Genomic DNA, 27,930 nt, shown 5'->3' on the forward strand with positions numbered 1-27,930 from the left:
AGTATATCAGTAATGGTACTACTCTGATAAAGTACTCACTCATACTGTTTTGTTACAGTTTAATGTTATTTTGTTGTTCCTTTGCTTATTGCAATGTTCCTATTTGTGATGGTGCTCAAATTTTTTGCCTCAATATTCCTATGTGTACAAACATTTTAGTAATATTAGCTAAACGATAACAATGTTTATGTGTCATATGTGTTCTGACTGGTATTACTCATGATTGTGTCTGGTCCCCTTAACCCCCTACGTATGTTGTCAGTGTGACTTAGAGCAGAATAACAATCTGATGAGGACCATAATGGAAATAAGCGTACATGCTTTTTGTGTTGTCCTCGGCAATTTGCATTTATTATTCCGAACTATGTGTTCTTGTCATTATTTGCACTTCATGTACATTGATTCATTGCCAAATAAAGTCTATCTATCTATCTATCTATCTATCTATCTAACGCATCAAGACAAAATTGCACAGAGGTACGCTATACAGTGCTAGGGGTGCCTTCATGGCCCTCGGCATGGCCACCACTTCAGTACGACCCGAATTCTCGCGCGCAGCATCTGGCTGCCAAACGTACGACTCATCACACTACTCGCATTATAAATTATAAAGTCACTGCTGTATTACTCGTTCTCTTTTACTCTGAGTAATAAACACAGAAACATAATCAGACCTGTTCACAGAATCCGGGGGGTAACTCATGTATAACTGCAATATACATATACACACACACACACACACACATATATATATATATATATATATATATATATATATATATATACATATACATACACACTGAATGGTTCCCAGTGATCAATTAATATCTTTTTCAACCACAAATCACTTTTAATTCTATGCCATCGCAGTCGAGACTGAAGAATCGCTCGATGGAGGCATCCGTTGGAAATTGAAACGTGGACGAGCCGAGGATTCGAACCCAACTAACCCGTAACAAAGTTACAGTGACTTAAACCAATACGCTATCAAATATATACAGTATCTATATATATATATATATATATATATATATATATATATATATATACATTATATATATATATACAGTATATATATAAAATGAGTGAATGGAATCTGTTGAGGGGGGGGGGACTGTAGATAATCAGTAAACAAGAAGTGCCTTGAGGAATTCGAAGTATACTTTGATATAAGTGAGGATTTCTGCTTCTGCGAAGACATTAATGGCTTATCTTACAGCCATTGGAATTTATCATAACCCTGAACAATGGCGACTGTTCATAGATACTTCTGGCTTCTTCCTCACTTCATTTACTACATTTCAAATGTCATCACAATATAAGAAACTGGTATAAGGAAAGTCTTGTGAATAAAAGAATAAATTGTCAATAATTCCTTACCGCCACTCACATCGTCATAGTTCACTCATATTTTTGTTTTCTGAAACTGTTACGATTGTTTTGTTCTTTCTTTACATAGAATGGTGAAGTGTGTGTGAGGGACTTTCTAACACGGCCTTGATCGAATAAAACCACAGACAAACAACTTGCAAATTCCAATTGTAGGTTATAGTTTAATCGAGAAAATTAATTGTCAAAGAGTGAGGGTGGAAGGCGCTTGCTCCAACTCAAGAAGAATGTCGTTGCTGCGCATGCGCTACGATACCCGTTTTCCGGCGCGTCGCGACTCTCGACAAAATAACAGTCGTCAGAGGAAACACGTTTGGTAGACGACAGTAATGGTAAGTTTTTGTCGCCTTCTTATTTTCTTGCACATAGCAGACGACAGCATTTTCTTTTAAATATTATTACTGTTTCTTTTACGTGGTAGTTCCTATTATGTCATGGGGTGAACATGAAGTTGGTTTGAAGTTTAGGCTTCGGCACTCGCCCCCGTGTCCATACGTCTCGCTGTGGTTGGCCATTTCCAGAGCTAGCGATCTAGATCGCTCAGCCACAGTACTGTATTATTATTATTATTTATTTATTTATTTTTCATTTATTATTATTATCATTATTATTATTATTATTATTATTATTATTGTTGTTGTTGTTGTTGTTATTATTATTATATTTATTTTATTATTATTATTCTATTTATTTATTTCATTATTATTATTATTTCATTTATTTATTTTTTGCTGTGTCACGTAGCAATTCGGTTTTACCCTGGGCTTGAGAACAGCCCTCATTCACAGCAATTTCCCTTGGTTTTATCCAAACACAACTGAAATACTGCCAGTAGTTCTGGCGCAATGGCATCCTTATTGAAGTATGCAGGAAATGATCAAATTCATGTATGGTTACAACTGGACCACTATAGAGAAAGGGAACCAAGAAAAGGAACGAAGGAAGAGAGCGGAATCAAGAGTAATTGAAAATAACGACGTAAATAGTGTAAACAAAATCAACATTTACTAATGTAGGTGTATTCAGTACAGATAAAATAGAAGAGTTAGAAAAGTAGAATCAGGATCCTAAGCCCACGTCTGTAGCTATCCAAGAAGTTAAATCAAAATACCAGAGGGTACGAAAAAACATTGAAGAATATTTAATCAGTGGATATGAGTGTTTAGGAAGAAATGTATTGAATGACATCATTAGAAATGTAAAATACAAGAAACTGTCAGGAAATAGATTTAATTTTGAAGTGGGTACAAACAACTTCGCCAACCGTGTAGTTAATGAATGGAATAAACTTCCTACAGAGGGAGTGCAAATTAGTTCAGTTCGAAGCGTTAAGATTCGTTTAGATAATCACCCTAAGATGCTGTAATGGCTGCCATTTACTTTACATTATTTGTTTACTTGTTTGTTATTTGTCTGTTTGTTTATTATGTGCTTCATTCTCATTTATTATTATTTGTCAATTTATTATTTACTAATTATTTAACTTTACATATTTGTTTTATTATCATTTGATTCATTATCATTTATTGTTAGTTATTTGTCAGTTTATTATTTTCTGGTTTACCTGTTTGTTTATTATTCAACTTTACATATTTATTTTATTTATTATTATTTATATTATAATATTATTTATTAATTTATTTATTATTGTAAATTTTTCGCATCCGACCTAGTTATGGACCAAAAGGTCTCCTGTCGGCATGCTCCGCCTTTGACAAAAAGAGGGTCATACTCTTTTCATTCATTTATTGTCAAGGGAAGACAACAACAGGAAATTTGTCAATATTATTAAATGTAATCTCAGCTTATGGAACAAAGTATTAACCGGAAACTTTGATCTACCAAATAGTGGATGGAGGAAAAAGGTTAGAGATGATTTCTTAAGACAGCACATTCGTGATATAACAAGATTTTGAGGTAACAAAGGAAGCATCCTGGATTTTTTATTCTTAGATAATGAAAGAGTAATTGAAAGTACGACACTGCTTCTGACCCAGGGCAGTGGACAAGATGCAGGGATGACCCGTCATCCAGGAGGTGCCAAGATGAGAGGGAGGGAAGAGGGTAGAGGGGAGTGGAGTATACAGGGGATGGAATGGGTGGGAGTGGTTTCTATGCCTCTTTTTTTTTTTTTTTTTTTTTTTTTTTTTTTTTTTTTTTTTTTTTTTTTTTTTTTTTTTTTTTTTTTTGCTACCTCCTGTGTAAGGGGGAAAAAGCCTTTGGTATATGTATGTATGTATGTACGAAAATTAGATGCAAGGCCTCGAAGGAGAAGGCCATGCCTCTGAAAGTCTTCAGGATCGAGTCCCCCAGGGTTGCCAGAAGTCGGAGGAGCTTTACCCAAAGAGAAACGTGCTTCTCCTCAGGCTTGCCGCCTGTCGTGGTGTTGTGCTGTGTCACAGATGAGAGCTCAGAACTCGTGCATGACCGATCTATGGGCAATGCTGTGACCTGACACACGCACACAACTCCCCGCCCACGAGAGTTGGAGTAACGGCTCGCAACGCAGCGATACTGAAATTATTTCAAGACTGGACGGGATTCGAACCCGGACCGCTGGTTTAGAAGTTGCGAACGCTACCACTGCGCCGTCGAGCTATGTGTGTGTAGGGGGGTGGGGGTGGATGAGGGGGAGAGGGTGGAGGGAAAGGGTGTCAGGACCAGGAGTCACAATACCCACATGGGAATATCCTGTGGGATATGAGGGACGCCTTACATGCTGGCGTCCGTTAGCAATAAGATGACGCAAGAGTACTGTTCATAGTCCCTCAAAAAAAAAAAAAAAAAAAAAAGAGACACCAACGTCAGCATGCAGTTTTCATGGGTAACAGCAACAACGAAATTGGTGGCGCAGTAATGAATATCTTCACCAAATGACTAGAACTAAACAGTTGGACCTTAAAATGTCCACCAAAATAAGGCACTTTAAATGCCCATCAAAGGTTCCCAAAAACAACAACATCCTCTTGCAAATTTCATGGATAACAGCAATGAAAATGGTTGAATTGGAAACTTTAGGAATCATATCTGAATGACCATCACAGCTAGCTCATCAAACTAATCAGAATGATCAAAACAATCCTAACAATTCTTCGGTTTAGTCTATAGTTATCTAATTTATTTCGAAGACGTAAAGTAAAACATCGTATTTATAATCTGATCTACTAAAACGAATGTTCCTAATGTAACATGACCGAGAACAATGATAGATTATCATTAAGTTAATCAGAATCATCAAAATAACCCTAATAATTATCCAATAAATTAAAGTATTTCCATTAAAACATCATAAATCTTAAGCTAAACCATTTAAAAACACAGGCCAAAGGTTTGGTAGCCACTAACAATGAAAGTATATTAAGTGTTTAATCACAATCACAAATTTCGTAATGAAGTAATGTTATTAATCTAATGCAGCATAACCCAGCAATTTGACCCGACTGTTATGTGTCACGACTTTTTCAATAACTTGTAATAAATCCACACATTTCACAATACAACACCATAAAATACACTCAATTTATCTATGTTTTTAGAAAGGTTAAAAAAAAAAACCTGCCTTCCAGAATGTCAGTTTCGTATTACGAAATGTACGAAACTTTGTTCAATTTAACGGCGCCATAGTGGTTCCGACCGTTCTGGTCGCTTTCGAAGTTTCCGATATTTTGTGCACAACATCTCCAATTTATCTTGGATGTGCGGCATTGTATACCCTAAGGCAGTGATTGAGCTCAACCTTGGAGAAAAAAAAAAAGAAAAAAAAAAAAAAAAAAAAAATGGGGTAAATAATATTTGATGTACCTGGCAGTTGAACAATTCAATTAAATATAATTTCGTAAATTGAGTGTGTACGAAAGAATGCTGTGTGTGTGTGTAATTCACCATGGTCTTGTATCACGTGTTGGACTCGTGATCGACAGCTACTAACTTCCCAGATGAGAGCTCAGAACTCGTGCATGACCGATCTATGGGTAATGCTGTGACCTCACACACACACACACACACACACACACACACACACACACACACACACACACACACACACACACACACACACACACACACACACACACACACACACACACACACAACCCCCTGCCCACGAGAGTTGGAGTAACGGCTCGCAGCGCAGCGATACTGAAATTATTTCAACACTGGACGGGATTCGAACTCGGACCGCTGGCTTAGCAGTTGCAAACGCTACCACTACGCCGTCGAGCCATATCTGTGTGTAGGGGGATGGGGTGTGGATGAGGGGGAGAGGGTGGAGGGAAAGGGTGTCAGTCACTCCATTTCAATCCAGTTCAATCTTGTTGCTCATCCTCACGGAAGCAAGGGGGCTATGAAATGGAGAAATACATCAATCCGATGGAGGAAAAGTTGATAATCGTTCCTCTATGGGATTCCCGTCCGGAGTAAAAGGGCCGGTGGGTCCACATTGTCTAGCATTAGCTGTGACAAGCGCGCGGCCACTAGTTTCAATAGTTGGAGTTTGCCGAACCTCGGTTGTTGAACAAATTCGTAGAGGTCTCGATCGGTTCCGACAACTAACAAGCTGGTCTTCACCAAACCTCATCGACCACATGAAAGTCTGTGGTGCTTACCTCTGCAAGATCTAGGATTGGAAATATTGTGCCCACCATAGCACCATCTGTGCACACCATAATACCCACGGATACGCCGAAACGTGACAGTGAGCCACTCAAAGGTCAACTGGCTTCCCTTCTGTCCTGGTTTGGGGAATTCCGTCGATGTCCACCATAACAGAAGCAGTTACTAGATGCCTTTCTTCAATTGCATCACCGATTGTTGTGGTTATTTGTACCACACCATCGTTGTAGGTATTTAACCATAGCTTTGAAAATGAGAAAAATAGATCGGTCCTTTTTCTCCGGGCGCGATCCCTATAGAGCAGCGATTCTCAACTTTCCCTCCATCGGATTGATGTATTCCTTCATTTGCCCTCCCTTACCTCCTTGAATAGGAGCAACAAGATTGAACTGGATTGAAATGGATTGACTGACACCATTCCCCTCCTCCCTCTCCCCCTCACACACACACACACACACACACACACACACACACACACACACACACACACACACACACACACACACACACACACAAACACACGGCTCGTCGGCGCAGTGGTGTGTGTGTGTGTGTGTGTGTGTGTGTGTGTGTGTGTGTGTGTGTGTGTGTGTGTGTGTATATGCATGTGTATATATATATATATATGTATATATGTATATATATATGTATATATATATATATATATATGTATATATATATATTTATATATATATGTATATATATATTATATATATATATATATGTATGTATATATATATATATATATGTATACATATATGTATATATATGCATACATATATGTATATATATATATCTATATATATATATATATATATATATATATATATATATATGTATGTATCCCCGTCTGGGATATTGGCTGCTTGGTGTTGTGGCAAATTAGCATACAGTTGATACTTTAGGGTCTATATGGGGCGCCCCTACGGACCAGAGTCACACATCATTTTGTCTATGATAGAGGAAAAACTCTTCATAGAGAAATGATGACACTTTTATACTACGACTGTCCCTCCGTTATGCTGTCCCCCAACCCCTTGCTGCTGTCCTGTACCATTTCTCTGAGTATTCATTTTCTGCTGTGGGGGAATTCCCTGTGGTGGAGGAAAAGAATACTGACACCAAGTATTTCAACTTGGATCGTAAGAGGCGAGAAGAAAGGGACGGGGAGTGGGACTAGGCATCCTTCTCCTTGTAGCCCCACAGGGGACATTCCTAAACGAAAAAGTAAAGGCATAAGATGGTCTGGGAGTTTTCCGACCAGCACCCTAAGGTTTGGGTCTTTTAATGTGCGTGGATGTGGTACAGATGAGAGTAAAAGGGAAGAGATAGGTAGTATGTTTGTGAGAAGAAAGATGGATGTGTTGGCTTTGAGTGAAACTAAGTTGAAAGGGAAGGGTGAGTGTAAGTTTGGGAGTGTAAGTGGGAGGTCATCAGGAGTGAAGAGAGGGCGAGGGAGGGAAGGGGTGGCTATTCTAGTAAGTGAAGAGATAGGTAAACGTGTAGTGGAGTGGAAGGAGGTTTCCTCAAGGATAATGGGGATGAAGGTGAAACTGGGAAAGGAGCTGTGGGTCCTTGTAAGTGCATATGGGCCTGGCAGTGAGAAGAGTGTAGAAGGGAGGCCTTTTGGATAGATTTAAATGAGTGGATAAAGGATTTAGGAAGAAAGGTCAATGTAATAGTACTGAGAGACCTTAATGCTAGAGTAGGAAATGGTCCAATTGATGGAGTGGTTGAGAAATGTGGAGTTCCAGGAAAGAATCGTAGTGGAGAGTTGATGGTGGAAATGTGTCTAGAGAGTTGATGGTAGCAAATACAGTGTTTCGGAAGAAAGTCAAGCATAAGTACACATGGGAGAGGGTGGTAGATAGAACGTTGATGGGTTATGTAGTGGTAAATAGGATTATGATAGGAAGAGTTAAGGATGTACATGTGCTAAGGGGAGAGGGTGGGGGAATATCAGATAATTTTTTGGTGGAAGGTAAAATGAGAGTGGAGGATAGATGGAGAAAGAGGAAAGGGACAAAAGGTAGGGAGGTGCTTAGAGTAAACCCTTTAAAGGAAAAGGAAAAGGAGAAGGAGTACAAGAAGAAGCTGAAGGAGGAGTGGGAGGGAGTGAAGGATAGAGTAGAGGTGGGTGTGGAGGAGGAATGAGGTTGGTTCAAGGAGGGAGTCACAAAGTGTTCAAGGATGATGTGTGGAACAAGAAGGACAGGAGGAAATAGAAGGAAGGGTAGTGGATGGTGGGGTTAGGAAATAAAGAAGGTTGTAGAAGAGAAGAAGCGAGCTTTCACAGATTAGTTACAAAATAGGACGAAGGAGTCATATGAGAGGTACAAAGAAAAGAAAAGAGAAGTAAAGCAAAAGGTAAAGGAGGCAAAGAGGAGAGCAGATGTGAAATGGGGTAAGAGTATGACAGAAAATTTTGAAAGTAATAAAAAGATGTTCTGGAAAGAAATTACGAGAGGAAGAGGAGGCGAATCAAGTAGAGAAGAAAAGGTAAAAGGTCCAGATGGAGAGATGATAATGGAAGAGAAGGCAGTAAGGGGAAGATGGACAGAATATTTTAGGGAGTTGCTAAATGTGAAGGAGGATAGGGAGGGAAAGATAGTTGCAGTGGGAAATGCTAAGAAAATGACCGTGATGAGTGAGGATAATGGAGGAGAAATAAGGAAGGATGAAGTGAAGGCAGTTGTTAAGATGATGAAAGCGGGTAAGGCACCTGGTCTGGATGGATGCCATGCAGAATGTCTAAAAAAAAGGAGGTACAGTGATGGTGGACTGGCTGGTGAGGTTATTTAATGTTTGCTGGAGAGAGGGTAGAGTGCCGGAAGACTGGAGGAGTGCCTGTATAGTTCCACTTTACAAGGGAAAAGGGAACAAGTGTGAATGTAGTAGTTTCAGAGGGATTAGCTTGTTAAGTGTAGTTGGGAAGGCTTATGGGAGGATCTTGACTGAGAGGATTAGGAGAGGAAGAGAGGGAGTAATTGGTGAGGAACAGTGTGGATTTAGGACGGGTAGAGGTTGTGTAGATCAGATCTTTGTGGTAAGACAGATATGTGAGGAAGCTATAGGAAAGGGGAAGGATGTTTTTTTGGGCTTTTATGGACCTGGAAAAGGCTTACGATAGGGTAGACAGAAAGACACTGTGGGAGGTTATGCAGATATATGGGATAGGAGGAAAGCTTCTGGGAGCTGTCAAGAGTTTTTATGAGAGTAGTAGAGCTTGTGTCAGGATTAGAAATGGAGAGAATGAGTGGTTTGAGGTAAAGGTGGGACTTCGTCAAGGATGCGTTATGTCGCCCTGGCTGTTCAACTTATACATGGATGGGGTGGTGCGAGAGGTAAATGCAAGGGTAGTGGGTCAGGGATTGGAGATGGTTAAAGAAAATGGAGAAAAGTGGGAGGTGAGCCAGCTGTTGTTTGCTAACGACAATGCGCTTGTGGCAGGATCGGAGGAGGGTTTGAGGAAGTTGGTGACAGAGTTTGGGAGAGTATGTGATAGAAGAAAGCTAAAGATAAATGTTGGTAAAAGTAAGGTGATGAGATGTACAAGGGGTTAAAGTGGCAGTAGACTGGAAGTGAGCATTAAGGGAGAGCGACTGGAGGAAGTGGATAGTTTTAGATACTTGGGTTCAAATGTGGCAGGGAAAGGTGGAGTGAAGGTGGAGGTAGAATGTAGATTGAGAGAAGCGAGTAAATGCCTTGGTGGATTAAAGAGTGTAATGAGGAATAGACATTTGGGAATGGATGCTAAGAGGAGACTGTATGAAGGAGTGATTGTGCCAACAGCACTGTATGGGGCAGAAACATGGAACATAAGAGAGGAAGAGAGAAGGAGTTTGAATGTGTTTGAGATGAGGTGTCTGAGAAGTATGATGGGGGTTACTAGGCTAGATAGAGTGAGAAATGAGGAGGTGAGGAGAAGAACGGGGGTGGAAAGGGAGTTGGGAGATAGGGTTGATGAGAGAGTATTAGGATGGTTTTGACACATGGAAAGAATGAGTGAAGAAAGACTAGTAAAAGAGGTATGGAAGGCAGATGTGGAGGGAGTGAACATGAGGGGACGTCCTAGGATGAGGTGGATGGATGGGGTGAAGGGGGCTTTGGGGAAGAGGGGAATGTCTGTTGAGGAAGGACGGGAGAGGACAGAAGACAGGGGTGAATGGAGAATGGTTGTATATGGATGATGTGATGCATGAGGTGGAATGGGTTGGGGGATGGGGGGGTGAGGTAGGATGTGTGAGCAAAATTTGACGCAGCCCGAAGGGATTTCTCCCCATCTTCTCCTTTTATGCATGGGGGGACGGAGAGGGGGGGGGTCGCCGATTTAATGAAGCGGCCTTGCTGTGGATGTGCTGTGTCTTGGGACACTGCTTCTGACCCAGGGCAGTGGACAAGGTGCAGGGATGACTCGTCATCCAGGAGGTGCTAAGATTAGAGGGAGGGTGGAGGGGTGTGGAGTGTATTCAGGGATGGAATGGGTGGGAATGATTTTATGCCTTTTCCTTTTTGGCTACCTCCCTTGTAAGGGGGAAAAAGCCTTGGTATATGTATATATATATATATATATATATATATATATATATATATATATATATATGTATATATAGTGGTAGCAATGATCCGAGGAAGACGGCACTTAGAAATAAAGACTTTTTTTTTTATTGAATATGTGAATAAATCAGCAAATCAAGGAAGTGGGCCGCTACGCATTAATGATCTGCCGGCCGTTCTCGATGCATAAAAATTTCTACGCTATCATTATGTATGTATATATATACATATATATATATATATATATACTAACAGGCGATGGCTTATTTTAAATCCCTGTCACATGGTGAACGACAGAAGCCACAACAGTTTTCCACTCCCTCTATTCTTTGTGAATTAATATGTATCATTTATAGTGTCTATGCTATGGATGTCCAGCCTGGTACCTCTGCATGGATGGGATCTCGGTTTAGAATCACTCAACACTAATCGAATCGTACAAGCAAAATGCGACTCTTCGCAAGTTCTTACTAAAATATTACAATATCTCCTACTGTTATTTCATTATTTTGTAACAATTCACAGTGCCCATGATCCCTCTGAGGAGGACGAATAATATGTAGTGGTCGCTACAATTGTCCTTATTGGAGGAAGCCAGGATAATTAGAGGCAATTCCTTCACTGGATTTCTAATTATTGGAAATGGCGATGACGGTATGTACAAAAATGGTGGCGAAATTCTGGATTCTTTGTCTTTAGTATACAATTATTCAAAATGTATTTACAATACATAAATATCCTTTTTACAGGATGCAGAGGGATATGTTTTATTTCATTTATAAAATGAATTAAGTTATTATAATGAACATTGTTATTTATATTAATTAAAATTAGTCGAACGCATGTTCTAAGGGTTGACTATTGTTTATCCCGTACTCGGCGATCACGAGTCCTGAAGGGGTAATTACACGTGTTGGCTACAGAACACTACAGATAACTAACCTGCATGGGTGGGGGTCGAGTTTGGAGTGATGCTTTACGCCAGTTGGCGCGAACCCTCCATTCGATCGGTTTCCTATCCCTTCCTACGGAAATGGCTTCAGCCCTCTTAAGTAATTGTATGTCCTAACTATCCTAATCGAGTTACTTAAACCGGGTTTTGCTGAATTATTTATATTCCCGGTTTTACATGATGATCACAATTCTCCCCCTTTTAACTTAGAAATCCGGAATGTTTGGTCGGTATTACTTTCTTAAGCCGGCCACACACGTGCAGTTTAAACTGACAGCTACAACTGTTCAGTTATAACTGTCAGGTTAGGTTCAGTTTCAACTGACAGTTATAACTGAACAGTTGTAACTGTCAGTTTAAACTGCACGTGTGTGGCCGGCCTTAGTTGTGTCCTGATGGATCCGGACGAGTCGATATCCAAGCCGGGCATGCTGGTCATATGACGCCCAACCATGGAGAATGCATTAGGGATGAGAAAAGAGGGCCTTGTCGTCATAGCAACGGTCAATCAATCAATCAAATCAATCAAATCAGTCATTCTGAGTCCACTACTGAACAAAGGCCTCCTTCATAGCATTCCATGATTCACACGACCGCGCCAACCTCTGCCACGTCATTCCTGCGAACTTCTCTATCTCGTCTCTCCACCCTCTGTCTGGTCTCCCTCTTCCACGCTTCCTTTCTCGCGGCGTCCACTCAGTAACACACTTGCTCCATCGCTCATCAGTCGTTCGCACTAACTTACCTGCCCAATTCCACTTCCTCTCTCCGACCGCCTCCACAAATGGTACGTAGACAAAAATTCAGAAGAGACAACACAAGAAGGGAGGGGAGGTACGTCTAATTATTTCAACGTTTTCGTTGATACTTGATGTGTCCCTTAAACCTGTAGATATACTTAATCTAATACCACAATAATTATGTAATGATGATGGAGGGGAGGCACGTCTAATTATTTCTACGTTTTCGTTGATACTTGATATGTCCCTTAAACCTGTAGATATACTTAATCTAATACCACAATAATTATGTAATGATGATGGAGGGGAGGCACGTCTAATTATTTCTACGTTTTCGTTGATACTTGATATGTCCCTTAAACCTGTAGATATACTTAATCTAATACCATAATAATTATGTAATGATGATGGAGGGGAGGCACGTCTAATTATTTCTACGTTTTCGTTGATACTTGATATGTCCCTTAAACCTGTAGATATACTTAATCTAATACCATGATAATTGTGTAATAATGATGGAGGGGAGGCACGTCTAATTATTTCTATGTTTTCGTTGATACTTGATATGTCCCTTAAACCTGTAGATATACTTAATCTAATACCATAATAATTATGTAATAATGATGGAGGGGAGGCACGTCTAATTATTTCTACGTTTTCGTTGATACTTGATATGTCCCTTAAACCTGTAGATATACTAATTTAATACCATAATAATTATGTAATGATGATGGAGGGGAGGTACGTCTAATTATTTCTACGTTTTCGTTGATACTTGATATGTCCCTTAAACCTGTAGATATACTTAATCTAATACCATAATAATTATGTAATGATGATGGAGGGGAGGTACGTCTAATTATTTCTACGTTTTCATTGATACTTGATATGTCCCTTAAACCTGTAGATATACTTAATCTAATACCATAATAATTGTGTAATAATGATGGAGGGGAGGTACGTCTAATTATTTCTACGTTTTCGTTGATACTTGATATGTCCCTTAAACCTGTAGATATACTTAATCTAATACCATAACAATTGTGCAATAATGATGATGATATAACCAGCACTACAATTAGATTCGTTTCCAAAAATATCAATGGGACGTGGCAAGGGATTAACCCAGCACATCATGGCGGCAAAAATCCTGTCTCAGATTCGGCTGTGAGCAATATAAACAATATAATTTCTGTAATCCATGACACTCAATGAACTGATGCTAACTCAAAGGTTCCCAAGCGTTTTTTTTTTGTGATATTTCACATCTTCAGAGGAATACAAAATAAAAAAGTTACACATAGTTATATAAGAGGTATGAGAATAAACCGGTAAAGGTACAATGTGTATTGACTGTACATTTCCCAGTTTATGCTCATACTAACATTTTTTCTTTTGTATTCCCCTGAAGATGTGAAATATCACGAAAACGCTTGGGAATTCTAGGTTCTTTTCCAATTTCCTTTGTGGTTATCAGCAACACACACACACACACACACACACACACACACACACACACACACACACACACACACACACACACACACACACACACACACACACACATATGTACAGGGTGCTCCAGAAAAAATGCCACAAATTTGATCTCAGTTTATTTAAGAACGGGCAGAGATGCAAGAATAAATTTCAGCGTTCTGAAAAGCTAACATGATGGCAGTTTGTTCAGCACTCATGCAAACTTCTTGAAGTGCACGTGCTCGATGTGAGCACCACGTAGATTAAAACATACAGGTACTTTGATCCGGAGGCAGAAATTCTCCGCGACTTTGCGGCATGTCTCCGCCGTCACATTGGCTGCATAAGCTTCGACACTGCTTTACCTGGTCAAGGGAAGTTGGCTTGTTTGCCTACACCTCTCCCTTAGACGCTCCCCAGAACCAAAAGTCCATGGGATTGAGGTCAGGGCTATGAGGTGCCCACTCGTGTGTCGTGGTGAAACTGATCACGCGGGATCCGAAAAGCTCCTTCAGCAATGCGAGAGAATCGTGAGCTGTACAGGGCGTAGCTCCATCTTGCTGAAACCACATTCTGCTCTTCTGGTGGACAGTGAACCTTTGACCAATTTCAGTGTTGAACTTGATGATTTCACAGTAACGCTCGCTGTTGACTGTCACTGTCTTGTCACGCCCGTCCTGAAACCAGTACGGTCCGAGAAGACCATGTCTGGGGTTGAATGTGATCCATGCAGTCACTTTGACGCCCTTCAGATGTTTCTCACTCATCTCCCCAGGAGGCTCCTCGCCCCAGAAAACGTTATTGTGATTGTTTACCGTCCCATTGAGGTGATAATGAGCCTCATCACTGAACCAGATGTTGTTCAACCACCCAGGTGAGCGCTCCAGCTTCTCGTTCAACCATTCACGCATTTCAATGCGCCTGGTCTTGTCCTCATCCTTCAAGACATGATGAGTGGGCATCCTGTAAGGGAAGAGCATCAGATCATTCCTCATGGAGCGCAGCAGTGTGGTTGGTGAAAGGCTTAGCTCTTGAGCCCGTCTGCGATAGGAGTTTTTGGGGCTTCTCACAACTGAGTCCTTGGTTTGCCGGCGTTTCTCTGGCGTGAGGATTGGCTTTGCGCCACTTCTACCCTTGTTCCAATTGTGGAGTGTTTGCTCCCTTTCGAAGCGTTTAACAATCCTCCAGATTGACTTGTTGTCCAGTGTTTTGACGCTACGGTGATGTCCAAATTCGTTCTAGAATTTGCGACGAACCTCCACGTACGAATTCGTCTCGTACCAGAATTGCATAATTCTTTGCTTCTGCTTTAAAGTGAACATTTTACAGCTGATCTGAAAAAGAAAAAAGCGGTTAAAATGGCCATTAAGTAGTTAACAAGCCCTGAAAAGGAAATATTGGTAAAGGAAAAATTACGATTTTCACAGCCGAAACAAGTTGTGGCATTTTTTCTGGATCACCCTGTATATATATATATGTATATATACACATATATGTGTATATATATATATATATATATATATATATATATGAATGTACTTATGTGTGTGTGTATATTTTTGGATATAACGATTAACATCCTTATCCTTTATTTGCAGGAGAAAAGCAGACAGCGGTCGTCCATTTCTTTCTGTCTTGTCCTCCATGTTCTCTTCCATTTGGTCGCTGCCGTCACCGCACAGGCAGAACGGCACCAAGTGCTGGATGGAGCGGAAGGCCTGTGGGAACCAAGATTCAGAAGCATTATTGGTGTGGATGACGGAGACAACAAAAATGATTTGGAGAAAGGAAAAAAGGCGAAAACTATGGAAGAGATAGGAGACTACTCAAAGAACAAAGGAATTGAACCAATGGAGATCATTGTAAACGGGATAGAAGGGACGAACATGACACAAAGGGTTTCCAAGCGGATGGCAGAAACCTGCGCCCTAAGAAACCTATCGGCAGATTTTAGTTACCTCTGTTCTCTCAAGATACCTCTTGGCAAGCTCGACGCCTTGCCATCTCACGCCGACCCAGGCAACTTTACTACGGTGCTGAAGATGATTGGCGATGGAGCCTCGTCAAGGAAAGTAACGCGACACCAAATATCTACGGTAATCCCCAGACTGGTAAGTTCGATTCCCATTTGAGAGAGTAGGAGGCTTCTTGAAAAAAGGAGATCATATGGATTGCTACCACTCTCCTATGGGCCAGGCTAGTCGCGACACGAAAGAATATATATATATATATATATATATATATATATATATATATATATATATATATATATATATATATATATGTATATATACATATATGTGTGTGTATATATATGTATATATACATATGTGTGTGTGTGTATATATATATGTATGTATATATATATATATATATATATATATGTATATATATATATATATATATATATATAGCCGTGCGCAGTTCGGACGAGTGGCAGAGAGTTTAGGCAGGATAATTAAAATCTTCGTTAAAATTAAATATTATTACACTAATAAAACAACACAAACATAAAATGAACATATAATAATAGTAATAATGATGATAATAATAATAATAATACATAACAAAAAATATATAAAACATATTACCAATTTGTTGAGGTAGCAAGATTCATGTATGATCAGGTGGGCGAAACGAAGTCTAACCGTCACTATGGGGACGAATGGGTAGTTTGAGGTGAACGATAACTTCTGGAATGGGCAGCTTCTGGTAGTGGTGGTTCGAAGTGAACGATACGTCTGGAAGGGGATAGATTCTTCTGTTTCTTTTGGTAGGAGAAGCTTCTGGTAGTCAGGAACAAAATGAGATTTGATGAGAAAAACAGAAGAGTCGCGTCGCTCGTAGCCAAGCAGCAGTCTGGATAATGTTCGGTGAATTCGGAAAAAAAAAACAACAACGAAGGTTCACAACACTTCGTTTTGAAGGCGGCCTATAACTATGACTTGTTTAGTGGAGTTGTCGTAATTCGACGATCTATAGATAATTCTACGTAGATTCAGATGGGCCCTTGGTTTCAGCTTTTCTTCTTTTTCTCCTATGACTTGTTGACTTCTGACTTCTATGTTCTCTTGACTTCCGCGATCTCTGTTCTCTGAATTATCTGCTCTGCTTCGGTTGTCCTAGGCCCCGCCCCTTTTATACTAAGCAAAAGGGAGCCTACGTTTCACACATGGCCAAACGATCCAAACTGGATAGTTTGAAGATCCTCGGCCAATGGGAAGGCAGAGTGAGCTTTTCCCGCTCAAATCAGATACATTTCTGCTTCGTGTTACCTGCGAGCAGACAAATATATATATATATATATATATATATATATATATATATACAATTTTACATATTGATGACATAAATGCACGCCGTGCGTGCCTTAAAATTACAAACAGGAGCGAGACTTTATCCACACAAGGGCTTGAAACAGCACAACCACATGATTCTACTCACGTCGAGGACGTGACATGGATCACACTCTCGGTTGCTGACACTCGTTGTGGAAAGACACCTTCGCCCCAGGGCTCTGATGAAAGGACAATCGACCAGGAAACACCTAAATGTTGATATAGTGGTTATGGGCGTGCAACATTGGGCCCTGTCAGAAAGAACGAAAACAATATATCAGAGATAAAGGGTCGGGGGTTAGTTGGCAGGGTGCTTTCTTCCTATATTCTGTTGAAAAGGTTTTATGTAAATGATGTGGTTAGGCATATAAGAGTTGTTTCATGTCCCAGTATATGTTACATTGGCCCGGAGCAGTTTTCTTTACAGTTGAAGGCGGATATTCCGATTCTGTGAAAAAGTGGTTGTAGTGTTGGGGAGTGCAGTGTAAAATCTGGGAGGGGTTGTGATCCAAGGGTAACTTATTGGGATGTGAATTTAGGTTCATGGTTTGTGCGGCTAGATGTTGGGAATAGTTTGTGTGCTATAGTTTCAGCTAAGTAGGATTGTAAATATAAGGGTTGCCGATTGACTTGGAGAGCAGGATGGGAATATACACGTGTTTTGCTAGAAATATTTTATAACTTTTTCTATATTTTAAAGATAGGTGATTGTTGAAATTAAAGTGTCGGTGTTATTGAAGTATGAGGGCGGGAAACATGCACAAGGAAGAAGGCTAATTAAGAATGTCATGAAAAATCATGAGGAACAGAAAGGTGTGGAAATAAAAAGTGAGGAAGGTGATTAGGAATAAAGAACTGACGAACGGGGAAGCAATAGACAAAATTAAGTTCGTAAAGAGCTGGAGTCCAGTGTTTCGAAATTTCCGATAACAAAAATAAGTATATTAATGTAGGGTGGAAAAAAGAACGCATTCCAAAAGGACAAAATCTAATACGAGGTAAATACAATTAAGTGAATACCTGTCTTTCACAATCTTCTCACATATTTTAGCTAATATGTTGGTCAGGAACATCAGTACGTTATTCAGGAGTTGCTCTTTATTATTTTAAGCTGTGAAAGTACGACAAAACGAATATCAATATTATCAAAATTTATTCAACTTTCGCATTACAAAATAACTGACAATTAATTAAGTAAACAGAAATGGCATTTAGTAAAGTTCTGGAAACATCTATTACACGTACGCACGCACACACACACACACATACAATGACGCATCATTTTTCGTTTCCTACATGTATACAAAATGCTAATAGAAATAATAGTAACTAGCATACACTACACGAAACGAGAATAGCATTGTACTGGAAATTATTTGCATAGGAGGATGGTCCGTTTTTTTTTTTTTTTTTTTTTTTTTTTTTTTTTTTTTTTTTTTTTTTTTTTTTTTTTTTTTTTTTTTTTTTTTTTTTTTTTACGTATTGATTTTCTTTTTTCCATAGGTTAGTATCCTGTCCTGGGTAAAACGTCAAAAGGATGGGAAGGGAGCCCATGGTCCTACGCATAGTCTTCCTCAAATGCTCTACTCCGTAAAGACCATCAGTCATCCTGTAGCATTCCCCGGAGAAATGGTAAGGTCATCACAGGCTCAGAAAACAGATCTGACCTGGGGTCATTATCAGACAAACCTCGATCATCGCCGAATGCGGCGCACCACAGCATACCTTTCACAACAAAATATGTCCATCACCACAGAGGAAGCATTAGAAATGTGTGGCCAGAATATGTGGTTCATCACACGTTTACTTCAAAATGGGATAACCGTACCTGATAATTGCTTATTATATATATGTTTCAGCAAAGAGATAACTGCGTTTTCTTGGAAGGAATATGGATCATGGTTTAACGATGAGGATCGAATATTTAAGAAAATGTGCTACAGTCAAATTGATGACTGTTCCACAGGAAGATACTATATGAAGTATGTTATGATTTCAGCTACTGAAAAAATACTTGTGCCAGCACATGAGTGTACCCACATTGCATTTCTCCATGTATTCTTGTTCCATCACCGGGTCAAACTTTCATCTAAATGTTTGCTTTTCCTCTGTTCCAGTAATAATATCCAGCATCTAAGTATCCAAGGTCTCCTTCTATTTTATTCAATTGACCCCCTTGCATCTGAACAACTGGGCTGCTTGTCTTCGATACTTGAATCTGTGGATTCTGATGGCGAAACGAGGAAAGGTAATAATTTCGATGCCGCTGACGACAGTGGATGTTACAACGAAGCTGCCACGCTTACTTACGGGGTCTCGAGTGATTTTCCCTTCGAAGAGCCTTGTACGACAGCGTCGATCACCATCAGCATCCCATCACAGAAAGACATGGTTATTTTCGTCAGAGGAAACAATTGCACGTATTTTGATGACAAATCTGGATGGGCTCTTCTCACATTGTATTTTCAAGGTCGTCGCCCAATTGAAAGCTCAAGCCTCTATTCATGTCTGACAAAGAAAGGCCAAAATCAATATAGTATTCTTCCTATCCCATATCTGGGGATTTCTGCCAAATATATCCTTGCTAAAGCACACCAGGATGGGGTCATTAGTGAACAAATGGCCGACTTATGTTGTCATAATGAGACTTCTTTAGTTAGTGTTCCCGAGACAACTGGAATTCAACATATATTCTTTACTATGAATGGTCGTATCAAATCCTGGTCTTCGTATGACAATTTTATAAAGAACTTTTCTTCATTTACTACCACAATAGAAACAAATTCTCCATTACCGAAAGAATACTCAATACCTAAAATGAAATCTCAAGTTCTCCCAATGCCAATGTACAACAAAATGTCGATGTTCTTCCTGTACACCGATTGGGTGTCTTGGTGCCCCCAGCCTCATCAGATGTTTAGAGATGCTAACATAGCCTTGTCTGTCATAGCATTATATGACCCTGAACTTAGCAAAGCATGTCAGAATATCCTGTGTAATGGGAGAGTGGTGGTTAAAGCATGGTCTGGCATTGTTGAGAGATATTTCTGGTACAGTGGCCCACTCTCCGCTGTCGATAAGAATTGTCTAGATACCGCTCGAGTGAATAAAGCTCTCTACCAGGAGAACAACAAATACGCTATATTCGACTTCAGCAACAGGAGGAGTTTCCCTCCAATTACTATAATATATGTGAAAGACGGAGACCAGGTTTGGCTCCGTATGCTAGCTCTTGGTGAAGCCCTGACCTTTTTTCTCCGAAAAGGTAATCGCAAATATGTTGATTGTTTGTCTTCCCTTGTAAGTGAGCAAACCACTAAATCGAGCGCTCACTTGTTTTTTGTAAATGGGACTCAGTGGCGGCTTTGTACGGGGGAAGGTATGACTCGGACATCAGGCGATGGTCACTGGGACTGGACAGGGCATATTATGGGAGGTGGAGCACGTGCATCTGTCAACAGCTCCTCGCTCTGGCCGAATAAAGAAGAAAATGATTCTCATCAGTCAAATGATGATAGCCTGAAGGATTGGTTTGAAATATTTGATTTAAAGTGTGGTAGGGTATACGGGATATCGAAAAGATTATTTGGCAAGGAAATGGAATTCTTAGCATTTCTTCTTCAGGCCAACCTGAGATTCAACCGCACAACATTAGAGGACCTTGTCACACGATACCGTGCAACCACTGTATACAAAACCTCGTCCATTTTTGTCTTTGAAATGCCCTTCAACATTTACATAGGACATCCTATTGTCAAGGAAAACGAAGGGGTAATGGATTGTACTAACACACACTTTTATTCTACATGCCGTAATATAATTGGTCAGTCCCTAATGTTCGTGCACAATTGTTCTGTTTCATACGATGACGATGGTAAAATTTTTGGCATGTACCTGGCTTCCATCAGATATAACAAGCAGACGATTGATATATGTTCCAGTAATACTTTAATATTTTCATCACAACTTCTAGATAGAAAAAAAGTCTTGTATACATCCTCAGGAACTGAAGAGGCGATTGAGAAAGTATTGCCGAGGGTTAAAAAAATGTTGCACGGGTGGATCCTAGAGCCAAAAACTTCATATAAATTAGATTTTTTCAATTTTAGTCAATGTATTACCGTTATTCAAGAATCCAGACTCGTAAACACAATCCGAATGGGATTTTGCGTCAAGACAACAGTTGATACATTTAAGTTTTACTTTAAAAGGGCTTTTAATAGAACCTTGAATGTTTTTATGGTAGACACGGACAGAAATCGAAACATACATTCACATATAGGTCTGATCAGATCTCTCACCGGTCTCGATGTGAATAGGGTGGATACTTACAGGATTAAGCAAAAATGTTATTCAAGCTTAGGCTGTCGCAATCGAGACATACGTATTATTTTGTACGAAGCTGATCTCGGTGTGATAATTGCAAATCTTAAAAAATGGCTCGGTGTTGACACAAAAACTCTTTTAACAGACGTTAAGTATAAATGGTCACTCAGGAGTCATCTGCAAACTGCTGTGAATGCTATAAGTAGCTCCAGGATCAGTTGTATGTCTGACATGATTGAAGGGAAAAGTGTCATATATAGGAAAGACAACATTACCTTCATAAGAGGCATCGTTGAGGAGTTGTCGGTAGGTTCATGTTTCACTTCTTTGCCCGAGAGTGTACTACGTGAGATAGATGTCGCCTTTCTCGAGAAACGGGGAACAATCAACAAGTTCTGGCCAGCATGTGGAATCCAAGACGCCATTGTAATCGGACTCAATCCCTCGTCATCTGAATGGTTTTATCTCAGCAATAGTTGCCGCCTAAAGCAGATTTTTTTATTTCTCATTACCCTGACCATAACTCTTATTACCATTTTCGGAAACCTGTTCAGTCTCTTCATTATCCACAGATATGATATGGCTCTGGTCTCAATGTACGGACCTCCTTTCTACATTCTCCGCTCCCTGGCTGTGGCCGACTTGCTCACGGGACTGTTTCCCGGTCTCCTTGCAGTATGGGACCAAGTCAGCCTCATGACTGGCTACATGACTCTTTATGACTTGCAGGAAGATGGTTTGTATGGTAGTTTCTTCAGCCAGCGACTGGAGCTGGCCGAAGGATTCCAAGATCTGAGGTTCGAGCGACACGGATATCCAATGTTTTGCGGGTTGGTGATGAGTGTTACTTCTATTGTGTCTTTGTTGATGCTTTTACTTTTGAGTGTGGATAGATATAAAGGAGTAAATCATCAAACCTTTAGATGTCTCCATGTAGTCGTATCCGTGTGGGTATCCTGGGTACTTTCCATCTTGTTTGGAATCTTAATGTTTATACGAAAAGATGGATTCAACTCCGCTGGGTATTTTGACCCAATATCCAAGTTGACCTTATCCATTGGGAGTTCAGGAACTTCAGTTTCCCAACTGATTTTTTACCTAGAGATTGTTTTTGTATCATTTGCAGGGTGTGGCATGATCTTCTTCACATTCTACACACTTTACATATTCGTAGGCTTCCGCACCAACCGAGAGAAGAGTAATATTACACTCACTATCGGGAAGGATCATGATATCCATCAGCATGACCGAAAGTATTTTCTCTTTTTCTTTCTCCTTGTGCTTCTGTATGTCCTATCGTGCTTCCCCTTGGCGGCCAATATGTTTGGTGGTCTTTCCCAAAGCCTTCCTATTTTTCAGTTTCTTGCATGGTGGTTATTCATGGCAGGAAGTTCGTGGAATTGGTACATATATATCTATGTGAGGAAGGCTTTCCAAACAAACGTGAATAAATGGATTGAACGAAGACAGATGCTGCAGGACTTGCAAAACTTGTAAACAAAGAATAATTCAAAACCTTGAAAATTGTAGATTTCACGGAAAGCGCAATCTTTATGTGAAGGTGCCATACAGTAATTCATTCATTATTTATAGATATAAGATACATACATACATATACTAAAGGCTTTTCCCCCTTACACGGGGGGTAGCCAAAAAGAAAAAAGCATAGAAATCACTCCCACCCATTTTCATTTCCCATATATTCCACTCCCCTCCACCCTCCTCCCTCCCTCCTATCTTGGCACCTCCTGGATGACGGGTCATCCCTGCATCCTGTCCACTGCCCTGGGTCAGAAGCAGTGTCGCAAGACACAGCACATCCACAGCAAGGCCGCTTCATAAATTCGGCGGACCCCCCCCCCCTCTCCGTCCCCTCATGCAGGAAAGGAGAAGACGGAGAGAAATCCCTTCGAGCTGCGTCAAATTTTTTCTCATACATACTTCCTCACTCCCCATCCCCCACCCACTCCCCCTCATGCATTACAAAGATGAATTACAAAAATGTACTCATTAAATTTCAGCAAACAACTTACACCCGTATGTGCAGGAAACATAGACGTATACAGATATCATTTGATATTAGTTATTAACAGGTACATAGTGATCCTGTGGATTGTAACTGAGACTTTTCGCCCACACATTGAAAAAAATTATAATAATTATTATCATATGATGCCTGATGATGGCTGTCTGGAAAAAGAAAAGAAAAAAATATGAGTATACCAGTTTGTTTTTTTTTTTTTTTTTTTTTTTTTTTTTTTTTTTTTTTTTTAGTCCAAGTCACAAGCCTGTGGCAAAGCATCATGGGTAAGATTATAGCTGAAAGATAGAGTGCACTGGTTGATTCTCGCAATATAGTAAACCCCCCCCGTATTCTGATCACCATTATCCGGAATATGATAATGTTGACTCTTCCATTCCTGTGGGCCTCAGATTCCAACTGTTCGTCTGTTATTATCCCAAGATCTTTCTCCTGCAAACCTGATAAAGATAACGAACAATATTAATTCATCGCACGGCGCTTGCGTCATTATCCGCCAGTCCGCCGCAACTCCCTCGTGGCGCCCAGAACAGGTGCAGAGTATGTCCTGCATTGTCATACAGTGTTGTACTGAAATTTATGATAAAAATTGTCAGACATACCTAGTGTTTTTCAGAAAAATAAAAAAAAAACGCATGACCCCGTGTGATGACCCCCGATGACCCCCGAGTGATCATGATGGCCTTATTTTCGTTTACAGTAAATTTTGATTTGTCAATAAAGATTTTTTTTTTTGGGGGGGGGGATGAGAATAAGCCTTGTTTAAAAATAAAAAAATAAAAATTGAAGGAAATTAAGAGAGGAAGGGGAGGCGAATCAAGTAGAGAAAAAAGGTAAAAGGTGCAAATGAGTGATGATAATTAAAGAGACGGAAATAAGAGGAAGATGGGTAGAGTATTTTAGGGAGCTGCTAAATGTGAAGGAGGATAGGGAGGGAAAGGTAGGTGCAGTGGGAAGCGCTAATTAAATGACAGTGATGAGGAAAATAGAGGAGAAAAAAGGAAAGATGAAGTGAAAGCAGTTATTAAAATAATGAGAGCAAGCAAAGCACCTGGGTTGGATGGGTGTCATGTAGAGTGCATAAAAAAGGAAGGTACAGGGCTGGTGGACTGGCTGGCGAGGTTATTAAATGTTTGTCTTAAAGAGGGTAGAGTGCCGGAGGATTGTAGGAGTGCCTGTATAGTTCCACTTTACAATGGGAGGGTTTTGATTGGGAGGATTAGGAGAGGAACTGAGGGAGCAAATAGTGAGAAGCAGTGTGGGTTTAGGACAGGTAGGGGTTGCGTGGATCAGATTTTTGTGGTAAGGCAGATATGTGAGTAAGCTTTAGAAAAAGGTAAGGATGTTTTTGGGCTTTTATAGATTTGGAAAAGGCTTATGACAGGGTAGACAGGAAGGCACTGTGGGAGGTATTGCAGATATATGAGATAGGAGGAAAGCTGTTAAGAGCAGTCAAGAGTTTTTACGAGAGTAATAAAGCCTGTGTTAGAATTAGAAATGGAGAGAGTGAATGTTTTGAGGTAAAGGTGGGACTTCGCCAGGGATGTGTTATGTCACAATGACTGTTCAATTTATACGTGGATGGGGTGGTGCGAGAGGTAAATGCAAGGGTAGTGGGTCAGGGATTGGAGATGGTTAAAGAAAATGGAGAAAAGTGGGAGGTGAGCCAGCTGTTGTTTGAGGACGACACTGCGCTTGTAGCAGGATCAGAGGAGGGATTGAGGAAGTTAGTGACAGAGTTTGTGAAGGTGTGTGAAAGGAAGTTAAAGATGAATATGGGTAAAGGATGGTGCACAAGGAGAAAATGTGGCAGCAAATTGGAAGTGAGTATTAAAGGAGAGAGACTGGAGGAAGTGGCGGGAAAGGGAGGAGTGGAAGTGGAGGTAGAATGTAGATTGAAAGAATCGAGTAAATGCGTTAGGGGATTAAAAAGTGTAATGAGAAATAGTTATTTGGGAATGGATGTTAAGAAGAGATTGTATGAAAGAGTGATTGTGCCAACAACACTGTATGGGGCAAAAACATGGACTATAAGAGAGAACGAGTTTATATGTGTTGATGAAATCCCTGAGAAGTATGGCAGAGGTTACTAGGCTGGATAGTGTGAGAAATGAAGAAGTGAGGAGGAGAACGGGGGAGGAAAGGGAGTTGGGAGATAGGGTTGATGAAAGAGTATTGGGATGGTTTGGACACATGGAAAGAATGAGTGAAGAAAGATTAGTAAAAGAGGTGTGGAAGGCAGAGATGGAAGGAATGAACATGAGGAGGGCGTCCTAGGATGAGATGGATGGATGGGGTAAAAGCGGCACCATGATGGGATTTCTGAAATGTAAAGTTCATATTGCATAATGCCATCTATAATCTGTATATGCAACACTTAGTGACACAAAGGGAATGTAGACAAAGCGAAAGTTCACTGATGAGAATGGAGAAACCAATTATGGGAGTAAATATAAAAACCAGGAAGAGGGCAAACTGTGTGAGATAGCAGAAGTATACTGTAGTGAAATATACTGTAGTGTTTTTCAACCAGGGCATCGCAGGATGAGGAAAGCGTCCACAGGACACTTAATTGTACTGTAATTTCTAATCCTACTGATTTCTAATACCGGACAAACTTCGGGATATAACGGATCTGTCCGGTATTTCCATCGGATATAGCGGATCCTCGGTTATAACGGATCTGTCCGGTATTTCCATCGGATATAGCGGATCCTCGGTTATAACGGATCTGTCCGGTATTTCCATCGGATATAGCGGATCCTCGGTTATAACGGATCTGTCCGGTATTTCCATCGGATATAGCGGATCCTCGGTTATAACGAATCTTCGGATATAACGACAGACCCCTGTCTCCATATCGTGCGTTGTAGCTACGGTTTACTGTGTTGTGTTTAAAATGCATGTGTTTGTATATATACCCATAGGTTGATATATGGACATTAGGATTAAAGTCTACTTTATTTTCATTTTCCTAAGTATGCCTGGGTTCTTTTGTCATGTTTATACAATCTGAAGGTAATAAAAACAACTTTTTGTGGAAAAATATGAACTATTTCTACATAAAAATGTATTATAGAGTCTTCCTATCTAATACCATACCATAGGTTCTCCAGAATACTGAAGTGGATGAAAGGAGTCTACAGAGCTTGAATGGTTGAAAAACACTGTTGCAGTGGTGAAGGAAGTGGGAACCAAATAGATGTGTATATATGTATGTATACTATATATATATATATATATATATATATATATATATATATATTATGTATATATATATGTATATATATACATATATGCAGAATTATTACTAAAAATCCACGTGATCGAAAAATTTTGCTGGTAACCACAAAGGAAATAGGAAAGGAATAGCAATTCCCAAGCGCTTTCGTGTTATTCACATCTCCAAGGGAATACAGATGAAATTAGTGGTACAATAAGGTTTATAAGACAAGAGATTAAACTCTTAGAAAGGAACTGGCAATGCACAAAATGTCACAAATGAAAAAGAATAAACCTCAGAGAGTAACACAAATCACCAAATTACTTTTGGTCACTTACAACCTGATTACAAGTTTTGTTGATGATGAATTTATCTAATGTATAAATCCCACTACTGATATTAAAATTAGAACCTTCAGAATATTTTATAATACTACTTTCTATAATGTTTCTATTGACAAATGAATTACATGAAAAAATAGAGGAAGCATTAGTCCAATTAATACAATGATTAAAATCTTTCATGTGAACAAATAGAACATTGGATTCTTGTGTTGTTTTAACAATATATTTGTGTTGTTTAATTATGGTTAATAGTTCTTTGCCTGTTTGTCCAATGTAATACTTTTCACAATCTCTGCAGGGGATTTTGTATATGCAGCCACCTGAATGAACAGGTGAATTCTTGATTATCAGTTCCTTAAATCTACTTTAATAGTCCATGTTTTAAGAGAGCGATTGTTACTAATAGGTAATACTAAAAGGTTCCTTATGTCAAAAGGGGGGGCATGGTTGAATCCCATAGAATTCTTTTTCGCTAAAGCGAGAGCGTTATTTAGTCAGATGGCTGTATATACAAAATCCCCTGCAAAATGAAAACAAGAGAACTCCGCTGTATTTCAGCATATTGTGAAGACCACCAGGTATATTGGGACGATGCTGAAATTATTTACAATCAAAATGTAGTTTCAGAAGAAAATCATTGAATCTTCACTGATAAAATATTTTCATAATTATAATATATCAAATGGTCAATGGTCACGTGACTGCATACTTTAGCAGTTAATAGACTGTTGCCATCCATATCAACAGTGGACAAAATCCAATATGTCCTTGTAGCGTCGGCCACGTGACTTGAGTCATCCCTGGTTCCTACATATTTACCTCACATCCTTGTATATATACACATGTCTTCTCAACTCTGTATTCAATCGGCTGAAGAGGATCACAGATAGTGATCGAAATATACGGAACTCTCTACTTCGTCTCTCTTTTTTT

At 39.7% G+C, this 27,930-nt stretch overlaps 1 protein-coding gene across 2 annotated transcripts; it reads left to right on the forward strand.

Annotated features, from left to right (window-relative positions):
• The first annotated feature begins 1,584 nt into the window (after positions 1-1,584).
• LOC143034589 (uncharacterized) lies at positions 1,585-27,930 on the forward strand. 2 transcript variants are annotated; one of them, XM_076200869.1, is made up of 4 exons: positions 1,585-1,721; positions 15,324-15,836; positions 18,567-18,695; positions 26,538-27,930. In XM_076200869.1, the coding sequence occupies exons 1-4, from the start codon at positions 1,719-1,721 to the stop codon at positions 26,589-26,591; spliced, it is 699 nt and encodes a 232-aa protein (XP_076056984.1). In that variant the 5' UTR covers positions 1,585-1,718; the 3' UTR covers positions 26,592-27,930. The 2 variants fall into 2 exon arrangements, with proteins under 2 accessions (XP_076056984.1, XP_076056983.1); XM_076200868.1 differs by lacking the exon at positions 26,538-27,930 and having other exon boundaries at positions 18,567-23,505.

This window comes from Oratosquilla oratoria, chromosome 17 (genome assembly GCF_046742065.1).
Source record: "Oratosquilla oratoria isolate Oo_2021 chromosome 17, ASM4674206v1, whole genome shotgun sequence".
Taxonomy (NCBI): domain Eukaryota; kingdom Metazoa; phylum Arthropoda; class Malacostraca; order Stomatopoda; family Squillidae; genus Oratosquilla; species Oratosquilla oratoria.